This window comes from Zeugodacus cucurbitae, chromosome 5 (assembly GCF_028554725.1).
Source record: "Zeugodacus cucurbitae isolate PBARC_wt_2022May chromosome 5, idZeuCucr1.2, whole genome shotgun sequence".
Classification (NCBI taxonomy): Eukaryota; Metazoa; Arthropoda; class Insecta; order Diptera; family Tephritidae; genus Zeugodacus; species Zeugodacus cucurbitae.
Genome location: NC_071670.1, coordinates 20,942,712 through 20,963,286, shown reverse-complemented (window position 1 = coordinate 20,963,286; position 20,575 = coordinate 20,942,712). Strand labels below are relative to the sequence as shown.

The following is a 20,575-nucleotide window of genomic DNA, read 5'->3' as shown; positions in this document are numbered from 1 at the left end:
ATTTTTACATTGAGCAAACGGAAAAAATTGTTTGATAAAATGAAATGTTTTAGTAAAAAATCTTTTTTTCGGTATTATTCTTATTCAATTGCATATATCGAGACGCTCATCTCTTTACTTGACTTAATGAATTTAAAACACGTACGATTGCAGAAAAACTAATCTATAGTCCAAAGAAATTCCAGTATATGGACTGTGACAAAGACCAATGTGACAGCGGGTTAATTTCAAATAGACGGCAGAAAACTGATGAATGCAATTATAAGAAAGTTAAAAGGGCATACTATAGCAAGAACGTGTTTGAAAATAGTGTTTGTAGGAGATAATTAATATAGTTAAATAGGCCCAAGTCAACCTTAATGTTTGCTATTTAACTACTAACTTTCCAATCGTGCTTTTTTGTTTTCACAATTGTTTATTTCACAGAAGGAAATTGGGACTATATCCTCAACTCTAGGTCTTTTTGTAACTCTATGTAATCAATCAACGTTATTTATCCATTGTTAGAATCTTCCTAGCGCTTCAATTGAAGCGAAAGCAGATTGTGTAGGTCAACTTCTGCCAGACTAATATGTACGTAGGTGTCTGATTATTTATTATAAAATTTTAATACTACTTTCCGAAAATAAAATTAGATGTTTGTTTCATGGAGAACAGTTTCAAATTTTATATTCTCTATAACTTAATATAAAATAGATATTAACTCTCTGCACTGGACGTGACTTACCTGTACAAAAAATTCAAACCATTATTAGAAGAAAATCGGACATATTTTCATGCTACTTATTAATTTTGGATCTAGAATAGTAGTATATTTTACACTATTTAAAATATATTTTTAACTACGTTCACAAAAAAAGCGATTTTTTCCCGTTTTTCTTTCCTTCGCAAAACAACCTTTTGTAAAGCAGTGTCAAATCTAAGCTGTCACTACTTACCAAACCTTTTACAATTGAATCATGCAATTGTATAAGGTTGTGTCAATAGCCCAAAACAATTTGTAACATGTAAGAAAAGACGAAGTTCGGGTGCAACCGAACATTTTATATTCAAGCAATATATTGGTATAGTTTTATTAAGATAACACACAATTTGACCCATATATTCGGCATAAAGTCCTAGAGAATAACGAAAATCGTCATATATAGTGTACGAGGGCTAAGGAAATTCCTGAACCGATTTCACTCATTTTTACCACCAAGGTATAATAGTAGGGTCGTAGTTGACACCTCGAGGGATTTATAACTTTTCCAACAGACTATTTAAAATTTCCTGGACTATCACCACTCACTTTGCAATTAAAAGTAGTAGTAGTAGTTGTAGTTGTCATCATGCTGCGTAACATAAATCAATCTCGACTTTGCCATAAAAAAAGACTGACTGTGAAGAATGTAATCAATATCGTCACCGATGCCAAGATTGAGCCAACTTTGAAATTTGCTCATTTGTTATATACTTCAAAATACGATTAAAAAATTAAAAGTTTAACAAATTAAGATGATTTACGCTTAATACAGATCTACAATAATGTGTAACAATCATTTTCAAATTTTCCGACAATAACGTTTTCGTCTTTATGCGTAAGAATTTTTTCACTATATTGAAAAATTTAATGTATACCTTGACCATAAAAACGTGTGGCCGGGTCTGTTAGTATTCAATAAAAATTGCTAAAATATTTTTTTACCTATAAATATTAAATGCCAATATCTTTAAAACCATAAGTTTAATGAGGCTCATATTCGGCCATAATTATACTCCAATTTCAACAATCAAATAATTAACATAAGAGCGTTGCGTACATACATACATGCGTATACGTAAGGGCTTTTTTCAAGCTCACATGTGCACACTACAATCTCCATACTTCACCGGAACACATGTACTTAATTAAATGTGTCTATAGATTGTCCTTCATACCAATGGGTATCTGATCCAGTAAAGAATGGGACTCAATTTTATACACATACATAAGTATATAATTGTTTATCATTTAGTTTTTATAAACATTTTCTAAGTTGCTTATTAAACTAACAATATTAAGTAAAAACGAAAGTAAAGAACGCGATTTAAAAATATTACTAAAGTAAACACCCAAACACTCAATAACGAAAAGGGAGTGGCCATTTGACAAAACATAGAATTATTACTTCTTTTTACATATACAGAATAACTGAATGATAAGTTTGACACATACAGGTCAGATAACTATTATCTTTGAGGTATAAATTTTCGTCGAGTAGAATTCGAACAGTTATTTAAGGTTATAAACCTACTTAAAAATCGACCAACCCTAATTTAGCATAGCATTTGTGCTAGGCTAATGATGCTAGACGCCGGCATTATTTGGGGGATACAAAACATATTTATTGAAAGAAAGTAAACGATATATTACACACATGTACCTTTCAACTGCATATCGAAGTAGCATAATTACTACTGCCATTGGTATGGGCCATATAAGATCCCTGTAATCAGCATGCGTCACATCCGGGCGTGAACCTGGAGCTATGTCCTCCCATGTAGTATTTGGAGGTAACCATATATGAGTTGACCAAAATGATTCTCCAGCCACCTTTATAATATCCATATCTCTTTTGAAAACTTAACACGAAAATCAAAAAATTTCTACACACAGATCATTCATTAATAAAAAATTACAAGAGAACTGTCATTGAAAATAAAATGATATCTAGAATCATTAACTATTTTCGATTTATTGTCGATTCTATTAGCTTAAATACAGTCTCTATAAGCCCTTGCTGATATCATGATAATTTTAAAGCAATCGATTCTAGTACTCACTTGACATTCTATTAGGGTAGTCAATACCCAGCAAGTCATGGGTACAGAAACTCCAACACATTCAAAGAAATTTTAATAACACCACTACATACACACATATGCAACAAAGAGCAAAATGTGCATAAACATTTACCTCAACTCTTCTCTCGTACAGCACCCTGAATGATAGCAAGAAACAACCAAAGTTGTCGTGTTTGAACAAGTTTTGTTTTGAGCTATATCATGGCTGCTTGTGAAGTATTATTTTGCGTGTGCAGCCTAATTAAAGTTTAAACTATTGAAGCACGCATTTTTAAACAAGTAAAAGGTAAAATAAAAGTTTTCTAAAGCCAAAATATGGAATTGAAGAGGGTGATACAGTAATACTTCATTGCACCGTCAAATCGAAGAACGCAATAGAAGCTACGCCAACAATGGCCAACATCAAGGGCGAAACCATTGAATACATAAATAATTTTTGAATATAATAATATTATCTTGCCTTAAATTCGAATTAATTTTCCATACAGATATTTTAAACCTCATATGGCGCGTCATGGTACGCAAACTTATTGGTGTCACTTATGGTAGCAGCGTAAAACTTTCGAAGCGATTGAATAGATAGAACTAACCAAAAATAGCGGGTATAGTTTCAGGGCTTTTGTGGGCCGCAGTACTGAAAGTGCACGTGGAGTTTTCGGTTCGCAATTTTGGGACTTTCATCCGTAATAGTACCAAGAACAGTACTGAAAGTGCACATATAGTTTTGGTTCGCAGTTTTCGGTCTTTCATCCGTGATTGTACCAAGATCATTCACAGAATTGTGCAAGAGGTATATATACATTGCTAAATGATGAATGTAATGTGCAAGAAAGGGATGGGCGATCACACGTACACAAGAGTTTCGTATACTTTTGTCAATTCGCCCTTAAGAATCGCATAGAAACTTTCATTGAAACTGCAAGTTCCGCTCCATGGCTTTTCACCGAAGAATTCGCCGGTACCTATCTTGCAGGGCACTAATATAATACCAGCTTTTTTTTACTGGTAACCAATACACCATAAGATAAGTAACTTTACTCGTCGTGCAGGGTAGCTTTCCAATGGTCAAAGGATTTTTGAAATCGGCACATTAGTTTTCGAGTTTATTCAATACCAACATACATAGAAATCTTTCCTCTTTATAATAGTAGTACAGATAATATAGATATATCAACCAATATTGAGGTGTTTCAAATTGACATTCATACACATTTCTTGAAAGAATACCTTAAGATTATAAGATTAATACTTCTTTTTCTTGACTGGCGTAGACAGCGCTTACGCGGTTATAGCCGAATCCACAACAGCGCGCCACGTATCCCTCCTTCTGGCAGTTTGGAGCCAATTGGTTAAACCAAGCGAAGCCAGGTCCCTCTCCACCTGGTCCTTCCATCGGAGTGGAAGTCTCCCTCCTATCCGGCTTCCACCAGTGGGTACTGCATCGAATACTTTGACTTACTTTGAATACTTCGAAAATTTTGATTTTCAAACTCCGTCCACAATGTTTATCATTTTCTGTGGTATTTTTCATTATTCACGGTACGATGTATATATGACAGTGTCAAAACTGAAAATTGCACAGTTTTCGCCATACTTCTCACAAATCCACAACGTGAGGCGAAAACTCTGTTCGGGTTATTCTCTCATATCATTTCCTCAACTTTTAATTGGTATTGTTATTCTTCATTTTCCAACATATTTTAATTATATTATGCATATATTTATATGTATTTGCAAATTACATACAAAAAATAAATTCTTAAAAAATATATTGATACATTAATTATAATATAATAATAATAAAAGGTGCGCAAATTCAACACGTAGCAGCGAACTGTTACGAATAAGAACACAAAGCGTGTTGACGAACACAGCAGACTCGGCGCGATTCTCCTCTCCTCGTCGCCCCCCTTTTAAAACTAAGAACTGACGTAACAGGAATTGACCCGTCTGAAAAAGCTGTAAGCAGGTTAAAATAATTAATCGAAATCCCAGAATAATGTTAATAAAAATTAATCGATTATATATGCAATTGATTTTGTTTCAAAAATAATATACTCTCATCGCTATAAGAATTTATGTTGACTTATAATTTGGGCGAAGTTTTGTTTATGTTCTTCGCGATTGTAATGCTAGAACTATGTGGTTGCTTCGTACCATATACTTAACTTGTTAAATTTAAGTTTTCTTTAAAGGAACATGTTATATTATGACAATATCCATTGTAAGTGATGTGAAAATATTGTATTTTAATTTTCCTGTTTACACCAAATATTAATATTTAAACAGTGGGATTATTGTGGTTGAGTGAAGTGAAATATGTGGGTATTGTTTTATAAGCTGATTTATGTTATATTGATATTACGTATTATTTAATACAAAGTACATATTTAACGAGGTTTTCGTGAAAGTGTCTTATTCAAAAAGTGTTGCACTTGATTATTTTGTCATTGAATTTTTTATTTAAAATATATATAATACATTCTCCGGGAAAACTTTAGTATACCGTTCCACGATTTAGGGGTTAAAAAGGATATGGGCGGATAGAGGAGGATCTCCAGATTACGAATATAGTAACAATTATAGCCGCCGCAAACTTATAGTTTCTCACTGTATATTGAATTTTTCACATATATTTTGCACTTTAAATATATTTACACTTCACTAATTTGTTTCTACATATTTATTTTTAACATAGTATATCAAAATTTGCTGTAAATAAACATTTAACTTTTTGTACAATTGTGTTTATTTGTAAAATAACAAAAGAGTTGCAAGATGACAGAAGATAAGTGTTGCCACATACAATCGAATAAAAAATGCAAAATATATGTAAAAAATTGCAAATATTTCGGAAACAATAATTTTACGGTGGCTATAATTATATATATTCGTAACATGGAGATCCACTATCCGCCCATATCCATTTTTTTATTTATTAAAATAAATGTTTTTTAAATAATGTTTTTTTATTTATTAAAAATTGTTTATTTTGGGTTAATTAACATAAAAATGGCCTCGAATTATGGCGCCCAGTAACTAAAATCGTGCTGTTATTATACAGTTTGCTTCTTGTTTAATTTCATTATTAAATTACATTTGTATTTTTTTCTGCAGCTCGTCTGCACTGGTGAGAACTCTAAATAATTCTGATTAAAGAAATACAAAACTGTAATCACTTAGCCTACCCTGCAAGCTATTAAAACGATGCTGCAGGCAGTGCAGTCGCTAAACAGTCAGTTGTATCAAATTACAACTGCAGACGTGAGATTGCAGAAGTGCGGATTTAGTGCACTCGCAACTTTTTTAATTTGGATATTTGCTTTTCGTCCGCAACAAGTAGCGTGGAACCTACTGAGTCAGGCCACTCGCAACAGTTTTGGGTAATTCTAAACCCAAATGCGTTTCCCGTGATAACTTGTCTTCCTTTGATCTTCAATTTGTAGATATAATACTGCCAAAGTAACTAAAATATTTCACATTTTCCAGTTCTATAGGTGATGTAGCTTCAAATTTTTTTGGTGTTGTCGATATTAATTCTTCGACTTTCGATTCAGTTTCTTGTACCGTAATGGTTTTGTGCCATGTTATCAAAGATGTGTGTTGTTACATATATGGATAATATTTGCATAGTCTAGGTTTTCGAGTCTTAGTTATTCCTTTCCTTTCGCACGTAGCTTTTTCCAATATGATTTTAAACTAAGCTAGTTAAGATTAATATTAAATATTATAAATGATTTACTGTATTTTATAACTATTATAACGACAGCATAAAACATGTATCGCTTCTTTGTGTAATATATAAAGATGACAAAAGACTACGACTACTTATTAAAGGTGCTTTTAGTGGGAGATAGCGATGTTGGTAAACACGAAATATTATCCTGCCTTGAAGATGCATCATCAGAAAGTCCTTTTTGTAGCGGAAACGGTAACGTTTAATGAAGTAAAGTATTAAAGTAATTTATTAAATTTTTTTTACCATTTTTAGCTTATAAAACTACGACTATTCTTTTGGAAGGAAAACGTGTTAAGTTGCAAATTTGGGATACATCTGGACAAGGTCGATTTTGCACCATTATAAGGTCCTATTCAAGAGGGGCACAAGGAATTATATTAGTTTACGACATTACTAATAAATGGAGCTTCGATGGAATTGATAGGTGGTTAAAAGAAGTGGAAGAGGTAAAGATATTATTTAAAAAATGTTGTAACAAATGTTCAAAATATTAATCACATATTATGATTTTCTTGAAGAAAATATTTCTTGGTAATATAAGTTTTGAATATTTTCTTTCATAATCTCGGGTACTCTCAATTATATGTATAAACATATTTTTTGCGCCATATATGATAATTATAAATGCATATAATATATAATCCATATATATAATTCTACAAATAAACGAATATAAATAAAATTCGATCAAAACATGCACAGGAACCCAACTCATCTAACACCCCTTTCCCTTTGGTCCGACCCCATCGAAACATCATGTTTCCTGACAACTGACAACTAGACTTATGCTTTCCGTTCCAGCACCAGAGGTTTTATTTCGGTGATCATCTTGTTTGTCTACTCTATGTTCTAAGTCAATTTTATTAATAAAAGATAATAAATTGTCTAAATTATCCCTTTCACAAAGAGTGAGGACTCTTGTGCCCGGTGTCACAGTTCGTGCTTAAGTTCTGCCCAATTAAAATCTTAGCTAAAAGCTTGTTGTATACTGAGTAGTCGTTTGCGTTTCACAGTCGATGCTTATTTTCAATAAAATTTTATTATTAAATATGGTAGCACAATGGAAAACATATGTTTTACGAATGCCATGTATAAAATTATGTTTGACAAATGGAAATTTCTATTGATAAAAAATAAAATTGGGTTGAAAAAATATTAAAATGAATATTGAAAATGAAGGTAAACAATAAAAGGACACCGATATTGACCGCATGCGATTCGGGGCACCTATTACAACTCGTTGAAAATCATAAAGCCGCCATAGATTTCAAGCGATTCCATATTTTCTTATTCAGTAAATAATTTTTTATTTTATATTTTTGACAAATAATTCAAAATTCTACGAATTTCAAAACAAAAATCAGCTATTACTTAAGCACTACTTAAGACTCCCATTTTCAGTACTTAAGCATAACTTAAGTATGAATTGTAAAACATTATTTTTCTGACTTATCTTAAGCACAACCTGAGTACGAACTGTGAAACCGGGCATTGATACTTTTTCTCTCCCTCCCTCACTGCAATTTTATTGACAAAGAAAGAAAAAATACATTACGAAAAACCCCAAAATATACATATATGCTAATATGCCTACAATGACAGTTTGAAAAGGTGGATGGGAAGAGAGTTAGTATATATTTTTGTGATGGTTATTGCCCCGGGACGACCGGTTAGCGTAGAAAAAATAAGATGATGTCAAGATATTTTTATGTTAAGCCTTTTTTAGACATATTAATTGGGTATTAGGTTAATATGACTCGCCATTGTGTTAAGCACCACCAAACGATTTGTAATTCTACATTTTAATCGCGATCTCCGAGAAGTAACAGCTATTATAAAAACTATTAATATGATTTTAGTTTTTATCTTGAACTTAATGACTGTTGTTATTAAGTGTTCGACGACATTAATCTTTCAAATATTTTGTATTGTTCCAGCATGCTCCAGGTATTCCGAAAGTATTAGTTGGTAACAGACTACACCTTGCTTTTAAAAGACAAGTTTTATCTAAACACGCAGAGCTTTATGCTTCTCGTAATAATATGTCATGTTTTGAAATATCGCCACTTTGTGATTTTAACATTAGAGAGTCTTTTTGCGAACTCGCCCGAATGGCATTGCATAGAAATGGTATGGAACGGATCTGGCGCAATAATAAAGGTAAATTAGTATTAATCTATACTTATATAATTCTTATTTTTTATTTGATTTTCTTGTTTGCAAGATTATAATAAAAATCTATTTTATTTTTAAGTTTTATAGGAACAGTTAAACTATGTCTTATTAAAAATTTAAATTTAGGGTATTCACAAGGTGTCATATTTTGCCATATCGTCATATTGTCATATTTTTTTATGACTGTCATATCAACACTGTTGTTGTTTCACATGAAAAATTAAAATATGACTTATATAACACTGCGTGGTATGTTTCTTGAGTTCGTTATTCTATACCCCTACCCACTTGCTGCCGAATTTTTTCGGTTTTTTGCGGCATATGCCTAGTACTGCAGTAACCGGTTACTTTTTGGGACAAACTCGTGGCAGTGTGGGCGTGCGGTGGGTGGGGCTTTGGGGCAAACGAGGGCGACGAGTGGGTAGTCGGTTTTCTGTGAAGAACCGGTTTTTTTGGGTCGGTCAGTGGTCGGTTTTGCTCGTGCCGTTCTGCCTGAACACTTCTCAACCGATTTATACCGCACATTGTATATATCTGGAAAATACGGACATATATCTGGTTTTGGCCTCAGAAAAAATCGCTGTTTTTTTTTTGCTAAGGCCAAAATCGGATGATCGCATATATATATTGATGATTTTTTATCGCGGATCGCGGATATATAGCATTTCTGTCTTCTTAATTTTTCACTATCAGCTGCTTTATACGTTTTCTTTTCTCAAAAAATGTAACATTTATTCTGCCCTGTATTCGGATTTTCAAAATGTGGATGAGAGTTGACTAGCATAATAGTAAGACATTTCTCTGTTCTTTTATCACGTAAAAAATGGAAAACATTCAAAAAGGTAGTACAGCATTTGTATAATGTTGAAATATAAAAACGCAGCATTTTCATCGAGAAAAGAAAACGCTATAAGTGTAGAAATATGACAAAATATGACATACAACAGTTAAGGGTGCTCACAAGTGTCGTATTTTTTAAGAATATTAAAATATGACATAAGACATACAACAAATCTTGTGAATTGTCTAATTATCTTCCTTTATTTTCGTTTTTTGTTAAAGAGAGAGTTCATTAATGTATCGATATTTTTATTGCAATAATTTGGTATAAATAACTGATTTATCGTATGTAAGGAGAGCTGTGAATATCCTCTTATATAATTGATTCATGTAATCTAATAATAATTTTTATAAACGTCTGCTGTTTGGTCCAACTTAAAAGATAGGATAGTTTATATTTCAAATTTTAGTGACAATGTCCATCCGTCGGTCCATTTGGCCATTCGGTCAAGCGATAATGTGAATTGAAATCTAGATATCTTAATGAAACTTGGTACACGCTACAATTAGCAATATGAGATTGCAAAACCGGACAAATGCAGCAATTATAAAAATCAATAAAGAAAAATATTAAGATATTTGTAAACGATAATCACAACACGGAAGGACATACATACTTTAAAGTAAGTATACAAATGATATCACGGATATTGACGGTTATCTAATGTAATGCCGTAGAAATGCTGAGAATGGAATTAAAATTAGTTATTCACAAACAGTCAGTGGTGCCATACTGACAATTATTTTCAAAACCATATGAGGCTCATATTAATGTTGCGAATAGTTATGCCCGGTTTCACAGTTCGTACTTAGGTTGTGCTTAAAATAAGACAGAACAAGTAAGGAAGGGTTAAGTTCGGGTGTAACCGAATATTTTATACTCTCGCAATTTATTTATTTAACTTTATTTATATTATATAATACACAATTTGACCCACATATTCGTCATATATATTGTATAAAGTCCATTGAAAGTTGGAAACCATCTATATGCCATTTCTTATGTGAAATTTAGTGTTTCTGGCGTTTTTCGTTACTGAGTTAACTCACTTTTAGTAAGTTTCAACCTATTTTTTCTTTCATTTTTGGACAGTATTAAGAAGTGGCTAAAAAAAACGACTGCAGAAAGTTTGGTTTATATAGCTTTATTGGTTTGCGAGATTATACAAATAACCGATTTGGGTGCGGGACCACGCCCACTACCCCAAAAAAATTACATCCAAATATGCCCCTTCCTAGTGCGATCCTTTATTCCAAATTTTACTGTTATTACTTTATTTATGGCTTAGTTATGACACTTTATGTGTTTTTGGTTTTCGCCATTTTGTGGGCGTGGCAGTGGACCGATTTTGCAACCCTCTCACGGTCCCAAGGAACATGTGTTCCAAGTTTCATTAAGATATCTCAATTTTTACTCAAGTTATCGCTTGCACGGACGGACAGACGGACAGACATCCGGATATCAACTGCACTCGTCATCCTGATCATTTATATACATATAACCCCATATCTAACTCTTTTATTTCTTGGTGACACAAACAACCGTTATGTGAACAAAACTATAATACTCTGTGCAACAGGTTGCGAGAGTATAAAAAAACAGACATGTCGAATCGCTTGAATATGATTACGGTTTTATGTTTTTCAACGAGTAATATGCGCCCCGACGCGTCAAATTTGGTGTTCTTTTATTGTTTACCTTCAACGCAAAGTTATTTTGCATCAATTAAAATTTCAATTTGTAACAAACATATTTTTATACATGGCATTTTTAAAACATATGTTTTCCATTGTGTTACCCTATTTCATAATAAATTTTTATGGAAAGTAAGTATTGACTGTGAAACGCAACCGACTACTCACTTTACAACAATACTTAGCTAAGATTTTATATGGGCCCCAATGTCCAAACATAGATTACACAGAATAGATGTACAAAGATGTAAGCCTTATTGTTAATTGAGGAATTATACATTATAATATCAAATTTATTTATAATATCAAAATCATTATGAAATGCCATCACCTGATCGGGCAGCCGACGACTTAGTAACAGAAATTTACAATGGGAAGAGAGGTTGCAGAGGTTGACTGAGCAGGTCTATGCCGCAGGATTGCACAATACGAATAAGTGCACGTACTAAAGAATGTAAAAAATAATAATCTTTTATATTTAATATAAATCATTGTTTAGTTATGCTATTTTACAATGAATTAATTGTTTTCATTTCATAAGTAAAATATATAACTTTGTCCGCATCAACCTGCTCCGTCAACTGCTGACTGCAGACTGATTTTATCGTCGATTATTTATCGCCCATCGTAGGTGCTCGATTTACCCTCTTCGCTTGTGTCAATCGGTGAGTGTACGTATACGATCACTTACGCTCTTTTAGCACATGCTAAGACCGTTTTCACACGGGCAATTTTTGTCGCGGCAATTCTTAGTTTTATAGGAGAGGGGGCGACGAAGAGAGGAGAATTTCTCTCTCTCTCGCTTCCCTTGGTCGCCCCCTCTCCTATAAAACTAAGAATTGCCGCGACAAAAATTGCCCGTGTGAAAACGGTCTTAGCATGTGCTAAAAGCTTAGTTTTATAGGAGAGGGGGCGACGAAGAGAGGAGAATTTCTCTCTCTCTCGCTTCCCTATAAAACTAAGAATTGCCGCGACAAAAATTGCCCGTGTGAAAACGGTCTAAGGCTTTGTCCAGGGATAAAGGGATGTCCAACTTATTCCAGTGTGAGAGCGCCTCAAAATTTGCGTTTTTTATAACATTTTGCATTATTACCAGATCAGACAAAATACTAATTTTTGGGCATTTAAATTAAAATACCCAACATTTATTATGGTTAAAAATTATTATATACTGAATGTTTAATATAAAATAACATATTTCAATTTCATTTAACGATAAAATGGTATATTAAAATAGCCGGTTTTCGAAGTTTCAGTAATAAATAAGGTTAATTAAATTACGCGTTTTCATTTATATTCATTGTTTTAAGTTCTTATTAGTGATCTTGCAAGGCGGCTAAAAATGTCTCCGTCGCATTATTTTTTTGGCAACATTTCAATCTGGTCTTTCCAGTTTCCCAATTGCGAAACGTCAAAACCTCCTCATCTCGACAAACTGTCAAAGTTTAGGTGGTTTTGACGTTTAATATTGCGCTCTCACTTCCAGTGATATGAGAGTTGTACATCTCTTTATCTCTGGCTTTGCCCATGCCTGAGCATAACTGATTCAGTGACCGGGCCATTTTGACAGAAAAAAATGTTCATGTTTTCGAAATTATCGTAAAGAGACAGCGGTTATTGCCAAGAGGTGTGATGTATTTTAAATCAATCGACACTATTGATGATGAAAATTAAAGTGTAACATTTTCATGGGAATTTCTAAATGCTATTGCTATAGCTGTAATGCCACCACATAATATTAAGTTAAGTCGGGCACCTATTATTCTTCTGGGTAATTTGAATCCACCCCAATTATGCAACGGAAATCATTAGAAATATTATTGAGGAATATTTTTGACCGGAAAGTATAAAGAAGAATACCGTCAGAATCTACGATACCCTTGAGAAGGCTACAGCTTCTAATGTGTTTATCATTCTCTATTCCTATTAATAAGCCCCAAGGTCAAAAACTATCCGTTTGTGGTTTAGATTTGATAGTCCATATTTTTCTCATGGGCAACTAAATATATGTTGCATGACTATGTAATAATTTAAATGTATTAAAAAATTAAACAAAATATAAATTATCCACAGCAGGGCGTTGCGGATGTACTAGTTTGAATATACAACTAATTTAATTAAAATTACAAAAGTTTACATTTTTATTTTTAACTTAAAAATAGATTTTAATATTTGAAAATATTTTTCTATTTATAGTTTTGTCTTTACAAGAGCTTTGCTGCCGGACAATTGTTAGATGCACAACTGTATATGCGATTGATTCTTTAAGTTTACCATCATCTGTGAAGTCTACACTAAAATCATATGCACTAACAACATCTCAGAGCATTCATAACATCAGTCATGGTTCCCGATTTAAATATCAATGTAAATATCCATTGAATCATAATCGAAATAGTTGTGCTATTTCATGATTAAATATGTTAATAGAAATATCTGTTTTCACCTTTATTGTATAAGTTGGTATTGTATTAAAAAAACTGAGTCTTGTTATTATGTTTAATTTATTCTGAATTTGCGTCATGAATAAATTAAGTTTTAAATAAGAAATGTATGAGTAAATCTAACTACGGATGGATATTCTTTGCTATCATAATAGGGTTTTACACTTCGATACTTGGGAAAAACTTTAGTATAGCATCCCACGATTACGGGGATAGAGTGTGTATGGTTGTATAGTTATTGTTTTCGAGATATTCGCGTTTAAAGTTTCAAAATTGGCAAATTTTAACACGTAATTTCTCGCTATATAGTGAATTTTTCATACATATTTTGCACTTATTATACACTCACATATCACTACATACGTTCCACATATTTATTTTATATTAATTACTAGCTGGCCCAGCGGAGAAGTTTCTTCCGCCTTAGAGGCGATAAATGAGAAGATTTTTGATTTTATTGAGTTCATTTTCATGCATTGATTATGATAATAAAAAAAATAAGTATTTTAATGATTCTTTATTAGCTATGTATTTTGGTGCATGGGTTGCACTCTTCAGTGAAGCACCTTGTAATTTACAATCAGACGTTTTTCATTTTATAATCAGGCAAGAACAAATAACGCAGATGGTCGTCTGTCCCGTGAACATGCCACATACACATAATTGACCATTTGTTAACAGTCATAGAGAATGTAAGACAGATCGCAAATTGAAGTCGTTTAAACTCCAACGGCAAATCGGTTACTATCACCGGAATCCTCCGAATGAGAACTTCTTCACCTTCGAACTTTCCTTTGAGTATCATGGCATAGATCACATTGTTCATAAATTTTCTTTACCACTAAACGCGTTCAGTTAGCCAGTTTTATTTGGTTTAAGTTTCGAAGCATGACTACTACGGAGCCAATAGTCGTAAATTGTGCGATGGCAAGCCAGACACGTCCAAGAATCAAAAAAAAAAACAATTGGATGACAGTTAGTGACTTTTATTACACACTTAATAGATTTGAATGAATGAAGTGTACCAATTATCTCATTCTAAATTATGTATTTTAGGTTAATTTTTATTCTTAGACTTGCTTCATTATTTTTGTGTAGTATAAAATATATTACTACTCTCCAACCAAAATTAATAAGTAGCATGAAAGCCTAATCGATCATCTTCTAATAATGGTTTGAATTGTAATTTTTTAATACATGAGTCACGTCCAGTACTATGAGTTCATATCTATTTATAATAATAATTATAGAGAATGGAATACTTAACCTTTTTCTCCATGGACCAAACATTTAATTTTATTATTTCTTTTATAATAAATTATCAGACAATTACAAACTAATTGGTCTTTCAGAAGTTGGTCTAAAAATTATGCTTTCGCTACAATTAAAGGGCAAGGAATGTTCGGTCAATGGATACAAAATGTCAACATCTTGACTGATTACATTTAGGATGACTTGGACCGATTATCTACTACAACAGTTTTATTTGGTGTCTTTAAACACGTTCTTGCAATTTCTTTTGAACTGTAGTTTAGTTTGCTTCAATCGTAGATGTTTGAAATCCATTACGGTGAAGTAAAGAGATCAGCATCTCAATATATGCAACTGAATAAGATAATTAAAAAGCGGTTTCAAGGTTTTTACACAAACATTTAATTTCAGCGAACTATTTTCTATTCACGTATTTTTAATTAAAATTTATAAAAATATCTTGGTAAATCTGCTACTATATAAAACTTTTTGAACGGTTTTCTGAATATACTATTTCGAGAAAAACATTAGCACCCAAAAAGAGTGAGAAATCTGTTTACTTACCAAACCTTGTATAATTGAATCATGATATACAATCAGAGACAACATTGAGTTTGTTGTCATTTGCGCTTATTTTTATTTTCATCGTGATATACATTTTTTTGTTTTTTGTTTATTTATCAAATTTATGTTGTGATTGAAATTTGTTTTGTTTTTCAGTTTTGTTTTCATTTTTATGAAAAGAAAGCCTACTCAGATGTATTGAACAATAAGTTTGTGTTTTATATGGAATGTCAATTGCGTTTTTTATTCCACAGTTTATTCACGTTCTCGTCACGAAAAATGAAAAAAATTTATCCTATGTCCTGCCCCCGGTGCTAAGCTACCCCCAAGCCAAATCGGTTCAGCCGTTCTTCAGTTATAAAGACTTGAACTAACACGACTTTCTTATATACATATATATAGATTTAGAAATTGGCTTTAAATAAGCATTTTGAATTTTATTCAATTCACACAATGACAAAGGGGTTGTCAGTTCGCTCTCCACTTGGTCCCTCCAACGGAGTGGAGGCCTTCCCCTTCCTCGGATTTCTCCGGTGGGTACTGCATCGAACACTTTCAGAGCTAGAGTGTTTTCGTCCATTCGGACAACATGACCTAGCCTGCGTAGCTGCTGTCATTTTTTTTTATTCGTTGAACTATGTCAATGTCGTGGTATAACTCGTACATCGTCTGCGTCATTCGCTCACGGACCACGCTTCTGCACGATAAATCAGGACGGGAATGATAAGCGACTTGTAGGGTTTGATTTTGGTTTCGTCGAGAGAGAACTTTACTTTTCAATTGCCTACTCAGTCCAAAGTAGCACCTTTTGGCAAGAGTGATTCTGCGCTGGATTTTCGAGGCTGACATTGTTGGAATTGTTGATGCTGCTTCCCAGGTATGCGAAATTATCTACGACTTCGAAGTTATGACTGTCAACAGTGACTTGGGAGCCAAGACGCGAATACGCTGACTTTTTGTTTGATGACAGGAGATATTTCGTCTTGTCCTCGTCCACCTCCAGACCCATTCACTTCGCTTCCTTTTACAGGCGGAAAAAGCTGAACTAAGGGCAACCGCCCCCTTCCGATGATATCAATATCCATTATTATTTCTGCAAATGCTTTTTATAGATCACTTGTTTATTTGTCAAAATCATAAATCTAAAATACCCAAAGTAAGCGATAAAGTGAGATTTCTTATATTTTGTGAAAAGTTCCTTACAAATGATTTACTAATGTTGGAGCTTTTTGGGAAAAATGACGTTAATATAATTGCGTTTATTTTGGGTATTCAATACTAAAATCATATCATAACCCAGATAACAAATATAAAAAAGACTTTGCCCTTGCAATTGCAACTGCTAGATATTTTAGATATGGATGCCCTTTTGTTCAACATTCTGGTCCAAATCGCAAGAATTTTTAATAAACGTTTTGCCGCATTTGGATAAAAACAGGTATAGGCAAGAGTCAGCCGAACAACGTTTGATTTTATCATTAAGTTAATAAAATATGATGACGTGTTTATTGGACCGCGTTGGTGTAAGCAATTTCCCGTCCAAATACAACTTATATTAGTTCTTTACCGACTGGGTTCAAGTTTGGAAGGAGCACAATTTTCGAAAATCGCAAGTTTGTTTGGTTTTAGCGTCGGAGGAGTAATAAATGTGATATTTACTATTAAATTGCGCAATTATGCTAGATCTTATATTTCTCTATAACAGAGGTCATAACCAATAAAATATTTTGTGCAGTTGTGAAGTGAAAATATAAGTTCATGTACTGGCCAGATGCAGCAGAGCGAGGGAATTTAGTGGCTAAAACACTCAATGAGCTGCCACATTATGTTGGCTATGGAGACGGCACGGAAATAAAATTGGCTGAGAAACTTACTGAAGACCCAGAAGCATATTTTTTCCCGTAAACATGTATACTCACTAAAAGCTCAACGTGTCCGGGGCCACAATCTACTGATTCGTCATATGGTATTGGAGTATCCTGGCAGTGTACATGATGCAAGAATATATAATAATTGCGAGTTTTCTATAAATGCTACTGAACTATTGACAGGAGCAGAGTGGTTTGCAGGTGACAGTGCTTATAAATTGACTGCGAGTCTTATAACTCCCTTTAGAACAAATGCTACGGAAGACACTTTACAACAACGAAATCTGTTCAACAGAACTTTTAGCCAGTATCGAATTAAAATTGAACATTGCTTTGGATTAATGAAAGAACGGTTCAACAGTTTAAAAGACCTAAAAATACAAATAAACAAGTAAGGAAAGGCTAAGTTCGGGTGCAACCGAACATTTTATTCTTTCGCAATTTATTGACGTAGTTTTATAAAGATAACGCAATTCGTCCCATGTATTCGGCATAAAGTTCAATAGAATAACGAAAATCATCATAAATTGTATAACGGGACTGATGTAATTCCTGAACCGATTTCACTCGTTTTCACCACCAAGATACAAAATATCGAAGACTATACGCTCACTTAATTTTATGATTAGGTATATGGGATCTGGAGGAAGTTATGACCCGGTTTTAACCATTTTTGGTACAGAGACGAACTGTTATAAGTAAAAATTCAGAGGTAATGAATGACATTAAAATATCTGAGAGATTTACCTATATTCCACAAGTGATGCCACGGATCATATACAGTATTTGTGTAAAGTTTTATTTCGCTATCTTCATTGGTTCCTTATGTATATATGTATTATAAAGTGAACGAATCAGAAGAATTCAAAATTTAGTTATATGGGAAGTAGGGGTAGTTGTGAACCGAGTTCGCCCATATTCCACCCGTGTCATCAGGGCGTCAAGAAAGTGTTATATACCGAATTTCATTGAAATCGGTCGAGTAGTTCTTCAGATATGGTTTTTGACACATAAGTGGGCGACGCCACGCCCATTTTCCATTTAGTAAACAAAATCTCAGTGCAGCTTCCTTCTGCCATTTCTTATGTAAAATTTGGCGTTTCTGACGTTTCTCGTTAGTGAGTTAACCCACTTTTAGTCATTTTCAACCTAACCTTTGTATGGGAGGTGGGCGTGGTTATTATCCGATTTGTTTCATTTTTGGACTGTATAAGGAAAGGGCTAAAAGAAACGACTGCAGAAAGTTTGGTTTATATAGCTTTATTGGTTAAGATATATACATAAAACCTATTTGGGAGCGGGATTACGCCCACTTCTCCAAAAAAATTACATCCAAATATGCTCCTCCCTAATGCGATCATAACTTTATTTATGGCTTAGTTATGACACTGCTAAAAAATATTTGAGTACAGATATGTTTTAATTCGACCTGAATATGAACTGACCAAAATTTCATAGTCCTAGGTGTACTGGTTTGGGAGTTACAGGATATTGCCTATAGGCAACATTGGGCAACAGTGTATAATAATTTTTTTTTTTAATTGACTTCTTTTATTGAAAATTGTGCATGATAGGACACAAACACATTACAAATTTTGTATGGTATGATACGAAGCAATTTTTTTGTGGATTGTAGCACAAATAAGTGTCCAGTGTGGCATAGCCTGCATCTGCCTTTTGATCCCCATTGCACCCAGTGATTAGATGTATCGAAACGCGTTGCTCTTGAAGGTTCTGCAACATACGCTCTTTTAGATGGGGTTTCTTCAGAGGCCATTGAAGGAGCCGGCGAGGACTGAGACGATGACATAGGTGATGAAGTAGTTGAGCTCATTGTTGCAAGAAGTGAAGGGCGTCCTCTTTTCCTTGATACAACTGCTGTTTGACTTGCATTCAAAAGTTCAATCGCAATATCCAACTGGAATTTTATAAGAGACATATGCTTCAACTCGCCGTTCGTATTTTCCAGTTCTCTGCGGTATAGCAGCTAGCTATTGACTAGTTATTTATACACCAGTACACTAAGCTCATGTACCATTTATTCGAACGGTGGTTGATTCTGTACAATTCCAACAGCATGTCAGCAAGATCAACCCCTCCCATGTGTTTGTTGTAGCAACCCTCATCCTCAGACTCGTCCCAGTCAAAATTAGCGAACTCTTCAATTTCAGCTTGTGTCAAACCTTTTGGACGCATCTTAGTATGTAAACAAGTATATGCAAAACTTTATTACACACAATTGACCGATGTTGCCTATAGGCAACTTAACTTTTATAAAATTATTGCACAGAAACGAAATAACTTTTTCCACTTTCTTTTTTTGTAAATTACTCACTTACCTTTCTTTATTTATATTATCAACGTTACTTTATGACGAAATAGTGTTTTTTAAGTTTTTGGGAACTTTTCCCATATGCACTTTTTTCGAAATTTATTTTTTTTTATTTTCGTCTACGGAGATCGATCACTGCATGAACACGCTCGAAAATTATAACGAACATGAGAACTAAAATGATGTAAAACACATACTCCGACATTTTTGCAAAAGATCTCACATTAAAAAAATTCATGAATTTGAGGGTTAAGATATCCTAATTTTTACTCGAGTTATCGCTTGCACGGACAGACGGACGGACAGACATCCGGATTTCAACTACACTCGTCATCCTGATCATTTATATATATATAACCCCATATCTCATGACGAGACGAGTTGAAATCCGGATGTCTGTCTGTCCGTCTGTCCGTGCAAGCGGTAACTTGAGTAAAAATATGATATATTAATGAAACTTGGAACACATATTCCTTGGCACCCTGCGAAAACCGAAAACTTATAAAGCGTTATAACTAAGCCATAAATAAAGTTATGAAAGTTTGGTATAAAGGATCTCACTAGAAGGGGGCATATTTGGATGTAATAGATTGTAAGAAGCACTTGAAGAATGCGGCTTTGGAATTAAAAATATGGTAAATATCTTCAACAGAAATAAAATACCACAAGCAATGTTTAAAATTGAATTGATGCCGAATTCTAACCAACTAAACAAAAAACGAAACCCATATACAACTTAAAATATTTGCTTCACCGTAGAGTAACTATTGAAGAACCTCATAAAAGAAATGGTCCGGTACAGTGCACCAACTGCCAAGAGTATGGGCATACCAAATCTTAT

The 20,575-nt window shown here is 33.5% G+C and overlaps 2 protein-coding genes across 6 annotated transcripts in view; one reads left to right on the top strand and one right to left on the bottom strand.

Moving 5' to 3' along the window:
• The window catches only part of LOC105215043 (ceramide synthase 5), a 71,068-nt gene extending 68,333 nt beyond the window's left edge, over window positions 1–2,735 (bottom strand). Inside the window, exon 1 of the mRNA XM_011188787.3 lies at window positions 2,406–2,735. Coding sequence (XP_011187089.1) covers window positions 2,406–2,590 — 185 coding nt within the window. The 5' untranslated portion in view covers window positions 2,591–2,735. The remainder of the gene's footprint in view (window positions 1–2,405) is intronic.
• A 2,128-nt stretch (window positions 2,736–4,863) lies between these two features.
• Window positions 4,864–13,842, top strand: Rab40c_1 (ras-related protein Rab-40C). Of its 5 annotated transcripts, none has more exons than XM_029042141.2 (6): window positions 4,864–5,050; window positions 5,116–5,147; window positions 6,664–6,757; window positions 6,818–7,011; window positions 8,503–8,725; window positions 13,472–13,842. In XM_029042141.2, the coding sequence occupies exons 1-6, from the start codon at window positions 5,026–5,028 to the stop codon at window positions 13,687–13,689; spliced, it is 786 nt and encodes a 261-aa protein (XP_028897974.1). In that variant the 5' UTR covers window positions 4,864–5,025; the 3' UTR covers window positions 13,690–13,842. The 5 variants fall into 5 exon arrangements, with proteins under 5 accessions (XP_028897974.1, XP_011187085.1, XP_028897975.1 ...); XM_011188783.3 differs by having other exon boundaries at window positions 4,865–5,050; window positions 6,634–6,757; XM_029042142.2 differs by lacking the exon at window positions 5,116–5,147 and having other exon boundaries at window positions 4,869–5,050.
• Window positions 13,843–20,575: the final 6,733 nt, after the last annotated feature.